Consider the following 17,640-nt stretch of genomic DNA (forward strand, 5'->3'; position numbering starts at 1 on the left):
AGGGCAGCTAAATTATACAAAAGTAATATATCAAAAGATGTGAAGGGTTAGAGGAGAAGGAAATGACTTAGACTGTGATGTGACCTCTGGACCTCACCACCAGAAAGAGAGGCCAAATGGCAGAGGAAAGGAAAGCCCAGGACCACCACCTCACCAGGACGTACCTCCTGATGCAGAAGCTATTTGCTGCTCTGCTAGAGGTCCTCCCTCTCCCATGGTATCCACTCTCATAGACTGTAGCAAAATATCTGTGTTGCCAGAGTTTGGCCCCAGTCAGTGAGCTGCCTGTCTTTCAAAGGGTGACATGAGGTTGGCACATCCACTTCACCAGGCGAGCAGGGAGGTAGAAGCGCCAAACACAGAAGGCCACAACTTCATCCTTTCCTCCTTCCAGCCATGTAGCTTCCATAGGAAATATGCAAAGAAGCTGGTCTCTACTGTCACTTGCAAAATAAATCTCCAGCACCTGGGATATGTGATTTTATTATCAATCAGGCTTGAAATATTTCCTTCTTAATAGCCAAATGTCTGGAGGTGGATTCTCTGCTGAATGTAATAGCAGACCTTAACTTTTGACCGAAAGCAAAGGACACCAAAGGACGCTTTTATGTGTAAGGACACGCTAACAATGTCTAATCTTAAATTATTGTTTTTCTTTCACAGGGGAAGAAACCCTTCATGGTCCTGTTTTTATCCAAGAGCCATATGATATCACTTATTCCATGGGCTCAGCAAATCCAGAAATCCTACTGAACTGTACAGCTAAAGGATATCCACTCCCATACTACAGGTGAAGTTAACTTTGGAAAAGTATTGTTTCACTGTAAATCTTGTAACTATGTTTTGATCAGTGGTACACTGTCATACACACCTCAAAATGTGTCAAGCACCCACAGTGCGAGTATACATAGGTATAATAAATTTGAGGAATGAAGGAAAGTATTTTTGCTAGTCTACTGTTGAGAAGAGCACATCTAGGAAAAGAAAACACATCATTGAAAATTGTCCCCAAAGTATTATAAAGCATACAAAATTACTTCTGAATCCACAGAACAGCTGTGAAAAATGGAAAGATGGAAATACTGTGCATCTGTATTTGATAAAACTTTCCATACATCAATAAATGCTTGGAAAGCAAAAGAGCAACATCCTTGCCCATTTCTAATTCTAACATTTCATGTATATATATTGTGTTTATTTAGAGAAACAGCAAGGCACAGCTCTGATATCTAGCTTACAATACTCTGTAGACTCACTTAATAAAACCTTGGTACATAGGATTGTTTGTTTATTCAATAGCTATAGACTCATCTTTTAAAACGTAGCTTGTTGTATCAAGGATCTGGAAACTGGAGTCTAATAAGAGGAAAAGCTGGAAATATGGAAAAAATTGACAGTGTGCTTTCTTCAGAAAAGAATGGGGAAAATAATGGTCTGGGAAAAGGGAAATTTAAAAAAAAAAAAAGAAATCATTCATGGAAGACAAGAAAGAAAATTGTGCTCTACCAAATACTTAGACAGTAGTTATTCAATAGCTTTTAATTGCTCACACAACAGTTTCCTCTGTAAAGTACCACTACTAGTTATCAATTTGGCTTTTGTATTTCATGTATGTATTTGTTTCCAAATATTGTGCTAGTAAAGGAATACTTTATCTCCTTTTCACAGTGTAACTTCTCTTCCTATGAGTAGAAATGCTCACCCATTTCCCATCCCATTTGTTCTTCCCGTTTTCAACTTGGAACATCTACGGGTTCATGTCATGAATTTCAAGTCTTTCCAGTTCATCCATCCATCTGCTTCATATCCGTTTATACAGGCAGTTTCCTCAGAGACCTATAAAAATCACTGACTCTTGTATTCCAACCATGGACTCCTCACATGCACAAATAGTAGAGACAGCAGGTTTCATGAGGCAGGAGAGCTATGAAGTCTCCTCCCATCATACATCTGATATTCATATTTTCTCTTTCACTTTTTTCCTACCCATCCATTAATTAGATTCATCATTTTCTTTGCACGGTAAGGACATTTTGCAAAGCCTCAGTTACTCTCTAGTAAGACGAGATCAACATCTGGGGATGGATCATGAACCATCTAGGTCAATTAGAAGTTATCAGACTATCATCACTGCTGCTATTACAACCTGGGAGCTTTTCACCATGACTTGAAAGGAACGGGGAGTCTTCGGCACTTTCCTTTGATTTCACGAGAGCTAATGCCAGTTTTGTCAGATAAGGGTTGAGCCCATGTATTTAAAGCTCCAACAGCTTTAGATAAATCAAGCACAGTACGAAATTTTAATCATATCCTTTATTGAGTGGTGGAAAAGAACTGCAAGGACTACTGCAAGGTTTTTCTTTGATTCAGAAATACAGAACCACTACAATAGGAATAAAGTTATATCCAAACTAATTTGCTGTTTAGCACCTTTTACATAAATAAATATGCTGACTAATAGCTTTTCTTTAAAGAAAAAATACTTAGCATTTCCTAAAATTTTTATTTTATTATATATTAGTCTTATAGACTCAGCGAATATAGTAGTAACTTTTTGCAACTTAATTTCAAAATCCTGTGTGTCTAACAACCACAATGCAAGAATTGTATAGAATTGAAGTAGAAATAAGGGCTAAGTAATAAAAAATGAGAGACACTGATTTCCTTTTGGACACCGTTGGGAGTAACAGAGAACATAGGTCTAATTACAATGGAGACAAAAGTATGGATTGAAGTACCTCTAAAATCAGCACATGTGTTAGGAAATCTATATAAATATCCTGATAAATACCATTTTATCTATTTTGTCTTTTTCTATAAAGTAAAAATTGTTTATAATGTCAGGTACATTATTTCAACTCTTTCCCTGTGTGAGGTCGGTGGTAAATAAACATAACCTTTCAAAATATATTTACAATTTTTTGCACTTAAGCTTTTCTATTACAGTTGATTGAAGGATTAGCATCAACTAAGTAATAAATTTTACTTCTTTTTCTACTTACAGCTTATCCATGAACATACCACAGTTCCACAGTTTCCTTCCATTAAGTAGTTCAGTTTATTACAGCTAGGTTTCCTCCACACTGAAAAAAAACAGAAAGAAGTCACCTAGAGCCTGCCAAGCGTTTTCTGCAGTATTTTGACTTTTCCTGTTTGATCTCAGGTGCTTAGTTCTAACTCATCACACTTTTTCTGAATTTACATTCTGTATCCAGAGTAATCACGTAATCTAGCATTTTCGTGCAAGTTTGAAATTGAGGTGGTTTTTTTTCCCCCAATAATCTTCACAGAGAACAGTCAATTGAACAAATAAATAACAAGTCCAAGGACAGCATAAGCATTATTCATTATAGCAATATTTTAATATTTCAGCATAACTTAGAATGATGAGGTAAAATAAAATAAAAAGATTCAAATTCAATCCAAATCAAAGTAACACAGAAGATAACTGTAACAGACAAATAAATTGAAAGGAACGGAAGCACAAAGTCTGCAGTGATTGCAAATGACATAAAATGTGTTTATAATAATTTCATAAACTAGAATGATTCCCAGTAACCCCCAAAATATATTTATCTTATTCATACCCTTGAAAAACAAATGACAACCCTGCTATAAGTGTACTTGTTCACTAAAATGCTGTCCCTTGACTCATTGCAGATTCTGCTTCAAAAGTGGAGTAGAACTAAAAATGCCTTCAACCTCTGTTGGCTTGTTCACAGTCAATAGTTTTTAGACTTTCTGTTTTCTTCCTCTATGGAAATACTGTACACTAGAGGGCTTGGCGAGGCTTTTTCCCCATTACAAGAAAGTCTCGGGTGACTTGGCAGGACATTTCCATTTGAATGCAAGTAGTCTAAGAAACATAGAACACAATGAAGACTTAAAACACATGTATTTTTATTAGAGCAGTACACTGAAAAGATAATTCACAGAATCATGTATACTTATATCCAAGCAGAAGGCAGTTCAATTTAGGGAAAGATACATACAAGTAAGAGTTTCTAGCTATAACTTTGGTACAAAATCATGATGCAGCCACGCGTGCTTCGTAATACTTACAGGATTTTACTTGTGGAGCTGGAGAAAGCATTTCTCTTTCAGCAGGAAATTCTAATAGTCCTAAATGTATCTTTTTTTTTTAAAGCAAGTAAAACAGATTATTGAAATATTCCATAGAATTTATCCAAAATATTTGCACATTGCCTAAGTGGAGTCTTTTACTAGTAACTTAATTGCTTCAACATTCATACATTGATAGTTTCAGTGAAATTGATACACCTTCACATTTCATTTCCAAAAAGAAGTCACATCTTCTGAAAGAAAATGTTTCCTTTTTAGAAATAGTTTCTATGGAACGATACTCTTTTCCAGATTCATTAATCATAGAAATGGGACTCATTTAATTATAGCTACTTCGACATTACCTAGCACTGTATAGTATCCTTAGAGATGTGATCAGAAATTTCCTGGTTAATTACCCACTTATCAAAAATCATAATCTTATGTCAGAAGTTAAAATTTTCCTTACCAAAGTATCAGAGATTGTAGGTGACCAAACAGCATTTTTATCTCCCTGAAACAAACTTCTTGCTCTGACGCTCATTATCAGCCTGTGTAAGTGTTGGGTTGCAAGCCAGATGCTCGAGCCTGTGTTTTTTGTAGAAAGTGGCAGCTCCAGGCTGAGGGTTTTGTCTCCTCAGCTCTGCTGGATTTACCTGAACATGGGTCAGGGTGTAGGGAGAGGTGTCGGGATCGTGGTGTCAGTAGATACATGGCCCGGAAGAAATTCTGCTCAGAGAGGATGAGGGAAGTGTGAACACCAGAGAAACCTCTGGCTGTGCAGCTTAGCAGTCAGCTTGTGTATAACGAAACACATTGACATTTCTCAAACCAGTCTGAAGAATATTTGTATTCTGCAAAGATCTCTAATATTTCACCATTTTTATAAGTTGTATGTGCTTCTCTGTTCTTTGAACATTTTTAGCTAGATCAATATTTTTTCAGTGTGAAAACATGATAGAAATTCATTATTTTTTTCCACCATTCTTTTATAAGTTATTACCCCAAAGACAGATTGCATAATTTGCAGTTGCATTGTAAACACGCATTACTCACATATTCATGTTCATTAATAAATTCTACTCCTCCCCATTTTTATTTGCTTGGAGATGGAGACTATTTGAATAGCAAATCACGAGTATTGATCAAGCAGTATAAATCAGAGGAAATCATCATATATTACAAGTTTATCCTTATATCAGTGGTTTGACTGCAGTGTACTTTAGAAGGAAGTTCCCAGTGAGTCCAACATCAAAGATTTAACATAATACAGTGGCTTGGAAGAATACTGCTATATTGCTATATTTGAATGTTAGGATAAATTGGTAACAATTTAAGAAAAGAGAACAAGAGAGAATAGACTACCTCTTGCCTGAGATCTTTAAATCAAGATGGGAAGGGAGCGAGGTCCCATATCTATATGTTCTGAAAGTCTTTAAGTTCATGAAGAATTTGTTGGGAACATTTTATAACTGGTGTTCTATAAAAAGTTAAATTTTGAAGCAAATAGAGTATGATCACTTTAGAGTATGATCACTTGTTCTATGAATTCATAAATCACAGTTGTGTTTTTTTAAGTCATGTCAAGATCATTTGAGAAGTCTTACATTCCTAGGGAACTACTGACTTCAGCATCAGAATAGAGCATATTTCTTTTAAAATTTAGATTCTGAAACACTTGGTCCAGGTTGCATTTCCTATAAATGATGAAAAGTGTTTTCCAATGGTTGCATGAAGAAGTTCATGAAAATATGTAGCTGATCCTTGCCTTAACGGGCTTATATTCAAATTTTCTTAAAATAATTCTTCAAAGACTTCTGTGTATTAGGCAGTATACTGCAGAACACACAAAGTCATTAAATCATTGTCTATCACATGAATTCATTAATTCGCTTCCTTCAGTGATGTAAACATATTAATTAGGAAAAAGCCCACACCAGGAGATGAAGCTCTGATCTATATGCAAAGTTTAATAATCATTGTACCACAGTGATTAGAATGATTATGGGGATACTGTGAAGAATTCATTTGCGGCAGCTAAGCCAACAACTTTGCATTTGTTTTGAAAAACAATTACAGAGCTTAATTGGGAGCCATGTAATGATGACAGCAGTTATTTCAATGATTGATTCCAAAATTAAAGAGAACTGGCAAACTAAATACCACAATATCCTGTATTAGAAAATTGAAAGATTTAGACAGCATGTACCATATGTAAATCCTGAATTATGGCAAAATCCTAACACTGATACAGACTGCTGCTTCATAGAACAGGCGCATGGATGGGCACTGGCTAAGATTTTGCTCCTCTTTGGAAAAAAAAATGCCAAAATACACCAAAACAACAGCAAAACCCTAGACCAACTAAAGCAAAACAGAAAAAAGGAATAGAGCAGAGGTATGGAAAGGTCAAAAATCAACTGCAATCGATAGAAAGAATTACTGATGGTCCTCTGTTCTGTCTCAGTTTCTTAATGTTGATGCATTCATGGAAGAGGAAGCAGCGATTGGCAGACAGATAAATTATTTAATATTACTAGATTTTGTTCACAGAATTCAATTGATTTGATATTTTAATCATTCATTATTAATCTTTAAAAATAACAAGTGCCCACTTAAAAGGTCAGGAACCTCTCTTCCTCTGTATGTATTTGTCAAGATTTCCCTTGGAAGACAGAATTGCATTTCACAGCACAGTTTGAAGATCTTCCTCCAAAAGAACAACCACCTGTGCAGTGTGACCATGTAGAGAAGGGTCTGTGGGTGATAGCAGTAAAGCATTGGGCTGTGTATCCAGGTCAGATCGTCCAGGAATATAGTTATGGTGCAAGTTTGCTTCAGTTTATTAACTATGGAAACCATCATCACTGTCAGCAAGTTCATCTTTGCAAATAACAAGAAATAGAAAATTTCTGTGCTGTGATCCTTCAGATAATTAACAAGGAGACAATTGCCCTTGTTTCACGGACTGCATAAAGCCTTCTGCAAAGCCAAAGTGAGCCATTAGCAACTCTTGTGTGGTCTTTGCATCCTATGGAGGGGTGGGCACCACACCCACATAGGTCAGCAGAAATTATACAGGCCAAAGAGGTGGTCGTGGTATAAAATTAGGAGAAGAAAATATGGGGTTATGTAGTTTTTGGATAGCTGACAGCCTAAAGTGTGGCATAAACAAGCCCAAAGCTTGCAGACATCAGTGACTGAGGTCCTTTATTCTTCCTTTGGGCCTCATGTGGACAATAAAAATTCAACCCTTACGTGACTAATGGTAAAGCCACAAAATTTCCCATCTTAAAACAGATAATATTTATTTTCTTTGAAATATAAATTTTCTTTTGACATTTATAAATAGCTGTGTAATGTTGCAGACACAATCCATTTTCTACTTAGTGGACTATCAGGGACAAATCATGTTTTAAAATAGCAGCATTCTCATCATTAAATTATCAATCTCAAACTTACTGGATAAAAACTTCTCTCCCTGCTTCCTTCTGTCCTCTGAAGCGTAATCCTTCCTGATTTATATCTCCAAATCATTTTTGTAACCAAATTTATGACATCATTTGCAAGGACTGTAAAGTGCATTCAGGTACCGTTTATATTATAAAAAATAAGGTAGCTGCAGTCAAGGTGTATACCGTACTCCTAATTGGATGGATAACTTAGTTTGTATGAATAAGTTATAATTACTTTTTGTAGACGTTTGGATGAACACTGGTGACTAGCATAAAAGCAGTAAAGATTTTTCAAAGAACAGAATTATTGATATCATTAAGATTGATATAAGAAGCAGTCTTGTGTGAAAAATGATATAATTTAGTGATATTTAACTACATTTTTATCATTACAGGTATGCTACAGCACGCTATTTTAGATAGATGTGAATAGGCTCTGTAAATTATAAGCATAATTTGATTTTTTTCCCCTCAAAGGTGGAAGCAAAATGGCACAGATATTGATCTTACCATGAGTTATCACTACAGGTTGGTTGGAGGCAGCTTGGCAATCAATAACCCACATAAAAAACAGGATATTGGAACATACCAGTGTTTGGCCACAAATTCATTTGGAACAATTCTGAGCAGGAAGGCAAAGCTTCAATTTGCATGTAAGTTGGAAAGATCTTATTTATTAGAGCGTTATTTTCCGATTAATTCTGCACATGGACTGTAATTTATTGGATAATTAAAGTATCATCGATGATTCTGTTCAAAAGGTTTGGCTTACTTCAGCAGTGCTTATTCTTAAAAAAAAATCATTCCTAGTAAATATTAATAACAAAACCAGACATCTGATGGCTGCTGGCCCTCAGGAACAAGAATAACTTTCAGAAAATTGAAAGGTCAAGGAAGATGAGCGCAATTATTTTCACTTAATAAAGGTGTTTTCATGTTTTAAGACAGTGCTTGCTTTGCTGTATCGCAGGTAGTTACAATTGAGAGGGGGGAATGTTGCAAAAAGTTAGGGTTTCTGTTTTCTATAGGGTAGTGAGGTCTAACTGAATCATAAAAACATTGTACCCCTAATTGCCACGCTGACATTTTGTTATATTAACAGAGCAAGGAACACTTTTTCCTTACACAGTGTGCAAAATGATGAGCAATGCTCTGAAATGTTCCATAATTCAGCTCGATTGGGTAAAGCACATATGCTGCCCTGAGACGATTTAAAATTTATTTTAGGCTTGCTCCCCATTTCACTTCTTCACAACTTCACAATCTTTTTCACAACATTTATTTGTGGTGACTGAGTTCTGTTAATGCCCCGACGGGGGAACAACAACAAAAAACCCAGATATTACCTCCATTACTTTTTCTTGAGTGTAAAGGTCTGAGCTGTCTGTTGCTGGGAGAAAGCAATTGTTTTCAAACCTCATTAATAAAATATGTGTCTAAAGCCAACCTTGTGTCGCTATTTCAGACACCAGCAAACATATTAATTATTAATCTTGTTCCATTTCTCATAGCAAATCTCATGTCACAGGGGTTATACAAAGGAGACACAGAGGTCAGGATGGTTCACAGACTCTCTTTTAGTAGAGCTGGTCCAACGGTATATCTCTAGTATCTCATTTAATAATGTTTTACCCTGAATTTCTCAAAGAGCTTTTGATTCCCAAGAGCAGGTCAAATGGAAAAAAAAATTTTGATTCATTATTTTCCAACTTTTTCTGAAACATCTTTGCAAGCCAGCCTTCCTGTATGGGAAATTATTTCAAGATCTGGAGATGAAAATTATTTAGTGACAGAACAAATCCCATTTTAGAAAGAAGCAAGAATAGGTGGCCACCTCAAAATTGTGTATGGAATCTGTAATCCCCAAGGAACCAGGAATGGAGCTGGGAAAAGACCTAAAGAAAAGGGATACCCTCAAACAAAGGCACAAAGGAGGTATAAAAAATAAAAAAGAGGGGAAAAAAGGAAAAATGGGAATATCTATGAAAGAAAGAAGGCTCTGATGATTGTTCAGCATATTACATTACTCAATTATTTAATCTTTTTCTGGAAAATTCTATCCCTGATTCCAATTCCTGGAAGCACTTGGTTTCCCATTGACTGCCCTCCCAACCCACAGGGGCTCACACTGGCTTGGTGCACCAGCTCTTGGGGTATGTAAGCAGCTCTTCTGGCCAGTGCTCCTTTGCAGAGTATTTAATTGCACTTCCTTCCTACAGGTTTCTATGTTCACTTTTACCTGTCGCCATTTCATAACCCTGTGCAGGACCAAAGCTAGCTCTGGAAAATTGTCTTTTTTTTACTCCTTGCAAGGAGAAGGGTTTGGAGAAAGCTGAAAGAATGAAAGAAGGGAGAGAAAGCTTATGGGGAAAGCCTCGCTGGTAAGGAAGGCAGAGGAGAAAAGTCCTTTCTCAGAACGCTGGTCCATGTTTGTCCCTACATTCACAAATGCATCCCTGATAGTCTTCAGGGGAATGAAAGGTGCTGGTTGGCACAGAAGCGACTCATTTTCAAGCTCTTGTTGGAAATGTGATCCTTTGGAAGTCTTCCCTAGTGGAAAAGAGAAACCATACACCACAGTGCACACTTTTCTTCATGAGACTGAGTTTACTAAGGATCTAAACGTGGGTGTGCACCTTCCAACAGAGAGCAAAGTGGCTCTGCAGAGCCCTCTTGCCATTCCCCCACTCCTGGTGCGGCTGCAGGACAGGAATCTGCTCTCAGACATGCAAACCTGAAAGAAATCACCTGTGATTTCTGGCCTGTCTGAGGCAAAGCCCACCCCAGTGTGATGCAGCTGATGCTGCTTAGCAGCTAGAGGGCCTGTCTGCCAGAAAATGGACTCAGTAGAAGGCATTAAGTATTTTCAGCTGTTAAACACCACTTCGTTAATACTCCGTGCTGGTGAAGCATTCCCTCTGAAGCACTTAACTCACTAATAGCTCAAAGTCTCATGTCAATATACGACAATCAAAATGGGCTAAATATCAAGCAGTTCTTTTACTTAAGCTTCATACCCGCACCAAGACGCTTCCCAAAGTTACTGCAGGGAGCAGGTCACAGCAAAGTCAGGTCTCATTTGTCCGCAGCAGCTGCCATCCTGCTTTAATCCTCTAGTTCTTAACAGCAACCACATAATGGTAGATGTATCCCATATTCAACAAGCAAACTACTTTTTCATTAGCAGTGACAGACATTTACATCCTTTCCCACACAAAAGAGAGAGGACAGAGAAATTGAAGGTTGTCATTTACATTGGCAAACACAAACATACAGGGAGATGCTTCAATTTAGCGGCATCACTGTGAAACTACGAGTTCTGACTTGTCTTACAATAGAAAAAAACACAGTACATGGAAAATGTTATAATGACCTGATGAGAATAGTGGAACAAATTACCTTGAAGCAGTTATTTCACAGTTAACATTTTCTTATTTCTTATTTTCATGTTGCCATCCAATTTACTGCTTTGTTTCAACCAATACTTCAGGCTATATCTTAAAATCCAGGCAGGCAGGCATGGTGATACTGTGACACTTTCATTCAATACCTAACAAAATGGGACTCTGTCCTGAATTGGACTGCCTGGCATATTATTGCAATCACCTAGATAAATAATTGAATCAAACCTATTATCCAGGTAACAGGGATTATGCATATTTGTCTTTTGATTACAAGGTAACTAACTCTGAGTTTGAATTTGAATTAATGATACCTCGGGAAACCTATTGTACATCTCAACTTAATATGTGAAAAATACTTTTTCCTCTGTTCAAGATAGCGAGCTCTCCAAGTAGCAAAATAAATGCAGTATGAGATTAGAAATATGTCTTCAGATTCAGCTGGAGTTTCATGCTTATCCTCTATTAAAAACAGAGCTGTCAAATGAAAGCTGCAGGAGGAATATTGTACAGAAGGAAGTGGCATAGATTATTAAAGGTACAGGCTGAAAATGAGAGACAGCATCAGTGAGAGAGAGCAGAGCACGAGCACGTAAATGCATTAGCGGGATACATAGGCTGGCAGCCCTGTGTTATTCGTACTTCCTGGCAAAGGTTTTGTCATAAATACAGTTGAAAGCTCCCTATAAATCCTGTGCATCTCTCACTACCCAGCAAGCGGTACATTTTGAAAAGCTAACACGTGTTTTGCCTGAGTGTGTGTGGCTAGAGCCTGCCACAGACGAGGGGTCCTCAGGCAGATTGGGGTTTTGAGCTTTGCTCCCGAGTCACAACCTGCCGCCCCCACGGTACTTGCCCCCCTGCCCACCTCTAAGTTCAGCATTGACATCCAGCGCAAGGTCACCAGCAACGCTTCAGCTCTACGTAAAGGGAAGGTCAGAGGCAACTCCGTGGGGAGTTCACCTTTGTGAACTACGCAAGAGAGTCAGCTTGAAGGAGGAGATGGGGACATGGAAGGTTTTCCTTCAGGTTTTACACAACTTAGCTGCCAAACCGCAATGAAGATGCTTGTGCACAGGTTTTGCTTCTCCTGCGTGCACATCGGAGCAGACACCTCTGATGAAGCAGCTGCCCCAGCTCTGCCACCAGCAGAGCCACCTCCCGAGGACACCGCGGAGCCTGACCAGGCACAAACACAGCAGCAATCGCTGCTGAGCCAGAGAGAGCAGGACCACAGTCACGTTCCAAACTCACAAAAGAAAAAAGCATCCAGGTTTAAAGAAGTATTTTGATCAGTAAAACTGGCATTTCTCCTATTCTGTGGTGCCAAGATGCATTCACGTGCATATTAATGAGGTGTTTTGCAAAAATCTATTTTTATTAATGAAGAGCATCTAAATTGCATTTCGTGCCTTAAAAAAGCCAAACAAAAAACCTGTTATAAAGAACTGCTTAAATACAGCTTCAAGCAGAACTCTATCCCGAGGCACACAGGGATTTGTTTTAATTATTTCATCAGTTTTAAGTAAAAGTAACTGTGTGTAAACAACTGGTCTTGAGGGAAATCCCCATAACTAGCTGCAGTAAAACACTCTGTCCAGGCCTGTTACTAGTTCTTTTAGTTCTCGTACATGTCTATAACAGAGACATTAACAGATACATAGGAGAAATAAGAAATACAATTAAACAAACTAGAAAAAAAAGTACTCCACTATGAAAAGGAATCAAGTGTGAATCTAATTCATAACTATTCAGGGCATAAGCCCAGAAAAATCAGTATTAATTGAAAACATCCAGTTGCCTAGGGATCTTAAATGAGATTCTCAGTCAAATTGTTCTGCCATCACTGATAGACAGTCGTGATGATTGCGGCTTTCTCAGACCTCAGGCCCCCATTATTAATCATGAATTCTGAGAAACAATGACAACAATTTAAATTCATGAACAGGATTAGTCATTTTGTCCTGAGCCACACAGGAGGGCACACAGTGGAGACATTAGACCACCTTATTTAAAAGTTCCCCCCGGTGCTACAGACCAGGGAAGGATTTTTCCTTGGCATTTTTGGGCTGCAACCATATTCTCACATTTTTCAAAGGGGTGCTCAGGGGTTTTGCTTGGTGCTTACTCTCAATAACCTTTTTTCTAAATACGCACATCCTCCCTCCTCTTGGCCAGAGACAAGGTGCTCATAGCAGCGTGGATGAGAGTGATAGTCCTGGAGCACGTGGAATAAAATCTGCAGCTCCCAAGTGCTCTCACGTGCTTCTTGTCAGATAGACAGAAGACGACACAGTTTTGCTGAAATAACAAATTAAAGAGGCAACAATTCCTCCTGGACAGGGTTTTTCCATTTTGAAACATAAAATAATAGTCCATCATCACCATTTAACTGTTTCAGGGGAAATATATTAGAAGCAATCAAGTCCATTTAGTCTTTACTGGATCACAACAGTCTGAGCGTTTGCAAAGCCCTGTTAGAGTGACTGTCTGTGAGATGCTCAGCTAACACGAAAGCCCACTTTTCATCTGATTACTTCATCATGTTATTTACCTTTCACTGCACACAAATTACACAAACATCACAAAGCAATACAGCATGCCTCAAAATGTCATAACCCTTTTTACTTGTAGTATATGCTTTGGAACAGAAGATGGAAAAATCAATACACTTAGATCAGATAGTCTGAATTTGCAAAGTCTGGACATGCAGGAATTTTAGTCTAAATGGCACATCCACTTCTGGACTGGTGGTATTGTGGTACTGTGTGTGTCCAGAAATCCCTCTATAATAATTGTATTTGATTAAAAGGTGTGCTAGATGTGGTAACTACCACCTTGAGTAAATCTTGCTGGGTCTTTAAACTGATTGTTAATTCATCACTGCATGCAAGGGCTGGCATACTGATCAGGCTCCCTGGCAGCTTATATTGAAAGAATGAACGCTGCAGCTTCTTTCTTTTTCAGAAGAAGGTATATGCTTCTCAATTTAGCGCTCAGTAGGCACTCAGGGATGGCCAGCTGATAACTGAAGAGCAAACAGGAGGAAGAGCTCAGCTTTCCAGTGGCAGAAGCAGGTCACCATCAAAGATACATCCCCCAAAGTTTTACTTAAGTTGCTACATTCCCTTATCCTTTATAGGGACACTTCAGGTAAAGTCACAGACTTGCCTCTATTCATTTTATAACCTATAGATGCAAAGTAATGCACTAAGCCTGTGCCCCTGTTTTGAAAGGGTTTCCTTATGTATGATGCAGAAACATATCTCAGCTTGCAGATATGTGAGGAATCAGATCTAGAGCAGCGTCCTTTCCAGGCCCTGCCCAGCCCTTCTGATCATCCTGGCAACACCTCACACTCTGCCTCTTCCCCTGAGCAGGTGAGGAAAAAAATGCAACCTGCAGTAGCAACGCTCCCCGCAGATCGATCCTGTCTGAAGGATGGAAATACTGCTGTCATCTCTCCTTGTGACACTAAATGCGCTTACAGATCAAAATTGCCTTTTGGACTTTTAGCCACCGTTAAAGAATCCAATATAACTACAGCAGCAGCACGTACCTCTCCCTGGGTATGGGTAGGTGGTGTGCAAGCTTCTCAATAGAATGAGTTACAGTAAATATAGCAAGAATTTAGTTTATTACTTGGAAATATATTTTGTCAAAACTTTGCCTGGAGTAAAAAGAAACTGAACTTTAATTCATCAACTCTGATTGCTATGGACACTTTGTGCCAATGCTCCAACACTCTCTGCAGCAGTTCCCTGTGGTGGGAGTCTACATGAAGGTCTTTGCTTAATGGATGCTCTCCATGGAGCAGACCCAGCAGCCTCAGGCATCTTTTTTTTCTTTTACATTTCTTCACAATGCTTCCACACAAAAGTAGAAAAAACATGGTGAGAACCTGATACGCGTTGCTGTAAGGGATCTGTATGCCGCTCTAGCCACTCTGAAGTGGGGCACTGTGTTTCCTTCAAGGCTACTTTGAGCAGAGTATGGAGGGAACAGACTATAAGCAATACAGTTTAGTCACTCAGAGCAAAAATGCTGCAAGACCTCGCTGTGTTCAGCTCATCTTTCTGTATCTCTGTTGGGCTTTCCAATATTTTATTTCTTTGCAGAAGTCTGGGCACACACAGGCTCTCACAGGCTTAAGGAAAAGCAGGAGCCATCAACCACCATTCAACAGTGAGGAAGCAGGAAGCCTCGAAGGGTTTCACCTGCTTGCTGACTGGACAGGGGAGGGTGATAACAGCATTTCTATTTTAAAGCTCAGATACTACAAGAATAGGTTATGGAAATATCCAGACATTCCCAAAGATGGAAAGAACAGCTTAAATCTTAGAACCAGAAGATATGGGAATGTCTACATAATAAAGGGGTTTTGCTTTCCCCATCATTCCCTAAAGGTTTGAGTCCGCTCTGTGTTCTCAGAGCCCATTTGATGTCCATCAACACCAAATGCAGTCATGACCTCCTCTCTCTTGTTAAACACACAAACTGGAGCTGATGGTGGCAACACTCCCCTTTTATTTAACGTCATAGCAGACCAAGCAGCATCAGAAACCCAAGTTGCGTATTTTCCTCTCTCAAAAGGTTTTAAGCATCTCAGAGTATCCAACCACAGTGTTTAAGGCTGTGCTGTGTCAGGACACTTTGTTAAAGCTGTTTCATTCCATTAAGTTAGTTGCTTAAACTTCTATTATAAAAGGAGGCTCTCACTCATCTTGTACAGGAATCCTGTATCTATGAAATAGAGACATACAGAGATGTTGTAAGGAGCATCACAGGCAGGGAGCTAGTCAGATAAAGTAGTAATAGGGGATGGATAAGTATTTGCAGATTATCTTTTAGTTATATATTACTTACTATTTTGTAGTTCCTCTGAAAGTGTTTATCCTAAATCAGCCCATTGCAAGTTGTATTGGAAAAGCAATATATGTGATTGAGATATGGTAGGTAACAAAGCAGCTACATGTCCCAGAGCTACGAGATTCTGATTGATAAAATTTAATATTTTTGAAGGATAAAACCAGTCTGTATTTGCAGTCTGGGTGATTTTCTTTTTATCTGCCCTGCTTTCATTGCAGACGATATGACTTAGATTCCAATAAATTACTGAATGAAATATCCATAATGTCCACATGAGCTTCTTCATTCTTTGGCATGACCGAAAAAATGTTACAGGTGGAGGCTTGCCAGGAAAAAAAACAAAACAAAAACCGGAATTAAATTCTTTGGAATAAATGACTGGCTTTTTTGAATAAAAATAATGAAATTAATTCATTAGTTATTTTGCAGTGAAGGTCGATTCTGTCTATACAAAGCTCTTAAAGTACTTAAAGATAAACTTTATCTTAAAGATAAACTTCTCTATTCTGTAGCTTATTTTTAAGAAGGAAGAACAGTCTGTGTCGTTGGTACTTCGCATGGTGCGAAGGAGTAAGACCACAGGCATAGCTTTTCTCAATAGGCAAAGCATGTCTGGTACAGAGAATGCACTAAGCTGTAGATCATTTCTAAGCACTACTGAAAGAACAACTAAGAACATACACCACACCTGAAATCCCACTTAGAAGATTCACATTCAAAAATCCTTTACATCAATCACTCAGGTAAATATCGAAATTCCTGTTGGAAGGAAGTCTTTGATGGCTTTGCAGCTGGAATTAACGAGATAAAGCAGTGGTGTCTGGGCACAACCCAAAGTAATTCTGCAAGAGCTAATTCTGTGCTGGATCGAGATCTCCGAAGGGCTGGGCAGGAATTTGGGAAGGGCTGAAATATTCATGGACGTGCTTGTTACACACTTTGAGCAGTGCATGAGAGGCCCCTCTTCCTTGCCATTTTTTTATTGTATGTATTACAAGCGTAGATTATCTTCTTGATAGAAGGATTATAAGAAGATGTTAATAGCCTGAAGTGGGCCTGTGGGGTGTTTAGCAGGAGGTACTCAGCAGGACCCTGGCCACAGAGGTAAATCTGCAGGACATGGGCTACAGCTGCTCACTGCCAACAAGAAGGTCAAGGTCCAAGGGAAGGGGCAAGTTCACAAACCATCTCCACACATCCTGGGAAACCAGGTCTCTGTGGGAGCATGGGCAAATACAAATCAAAGAAGCCAGTTTTGGGGAAGAGTTAACACCCCTGCCAGGAGGTAGTTTGACACAGGGGGCCAGGGCCATCTCCGGTGTAGGTCAGTCAAACCAGCCTGGTTCTGGCAGGGATAAATCTGACCTGTGAGATTCAGACTGGGGAGAGAAATCTGTTTTTAAGAGCACTCCAATCTGGAGAAAACTCATGCAGACGGCAAAGTGACTCTGTGATGACAGGTGACAAATGAATTCTGCCGTGACAAGTAAGAAAACTGTTCAGGAATATAAAATATTAAAAATATATTTCTTATGTCCCACTCCCTTTGAGAGGGTCAGATCCTCGGATGTGCCTCTAGCCTGCAGATGGGGTTTAGAGTATAAGCCCTAAGGCTGCATCAACACTTACTGCTCGGTGCAAGTCCTGTGTTCTGTTCAGAAGAGAGCTTTAATATTTTATGCTGCTAACTCTGTAAAAGGCAAAAAAAAATAAAAAACAGATGTAGACCAGCGCTACAGCTTCATGGGACATGTTTCATTGCACTGGGTTTCTTGGTGCATGAATAAAAAAAATCAAGTCAGCTAAGGATTTCCCCCCTGCCCTCACTCTCCCAGTTTAATTTAATTGTGACC

The 17,640-nt window shown here is 38.7% G+C and overlaps 1 protein-coding gene across 1 annotated transcript in view; it reads left to right on the plus strand.

The window, feature by feature from the left end:
• The first annotated feature begins 671 nt into the window (after window positions 1–671).
• Window positions 672–17,640, plus strand: part of CNTN6 (contactin 6) — an 82,515-nt gene continuing 65,546 nt past the window's right edge. The window contains exons 1-2 of the mRNA XM_068408412.1: window positions 672–790; window positions 7,995–8,170. Of these exons, the coding sequence (XP_068264513.1) occupies window positions 723–790; window positions 7,995–8,170 (244 nt within the window). The 5' untranslated portion in view covers window positions 672–722. The remainder of the gene's footprint in view (window positions 791–7,994; window positions 8,171–17,640) is intronic.

This window comes from Nyctibius grandis, chromosome 10 (assembly GCF_013368605.1).
Source record: "Nyctibius grandis isolate bNycGra1 chromosome 10, bNycGra1.pri, whole genome shotgun sequence".
In the NCBI taxonomy this organism is placed as follows: domain Eukaryota; kingdom Metazoa; phylum Chordata; class Aves; order Nyctibiiformes; family Nyctibiidae; genus Nyctibius; species Nyctibius grandis.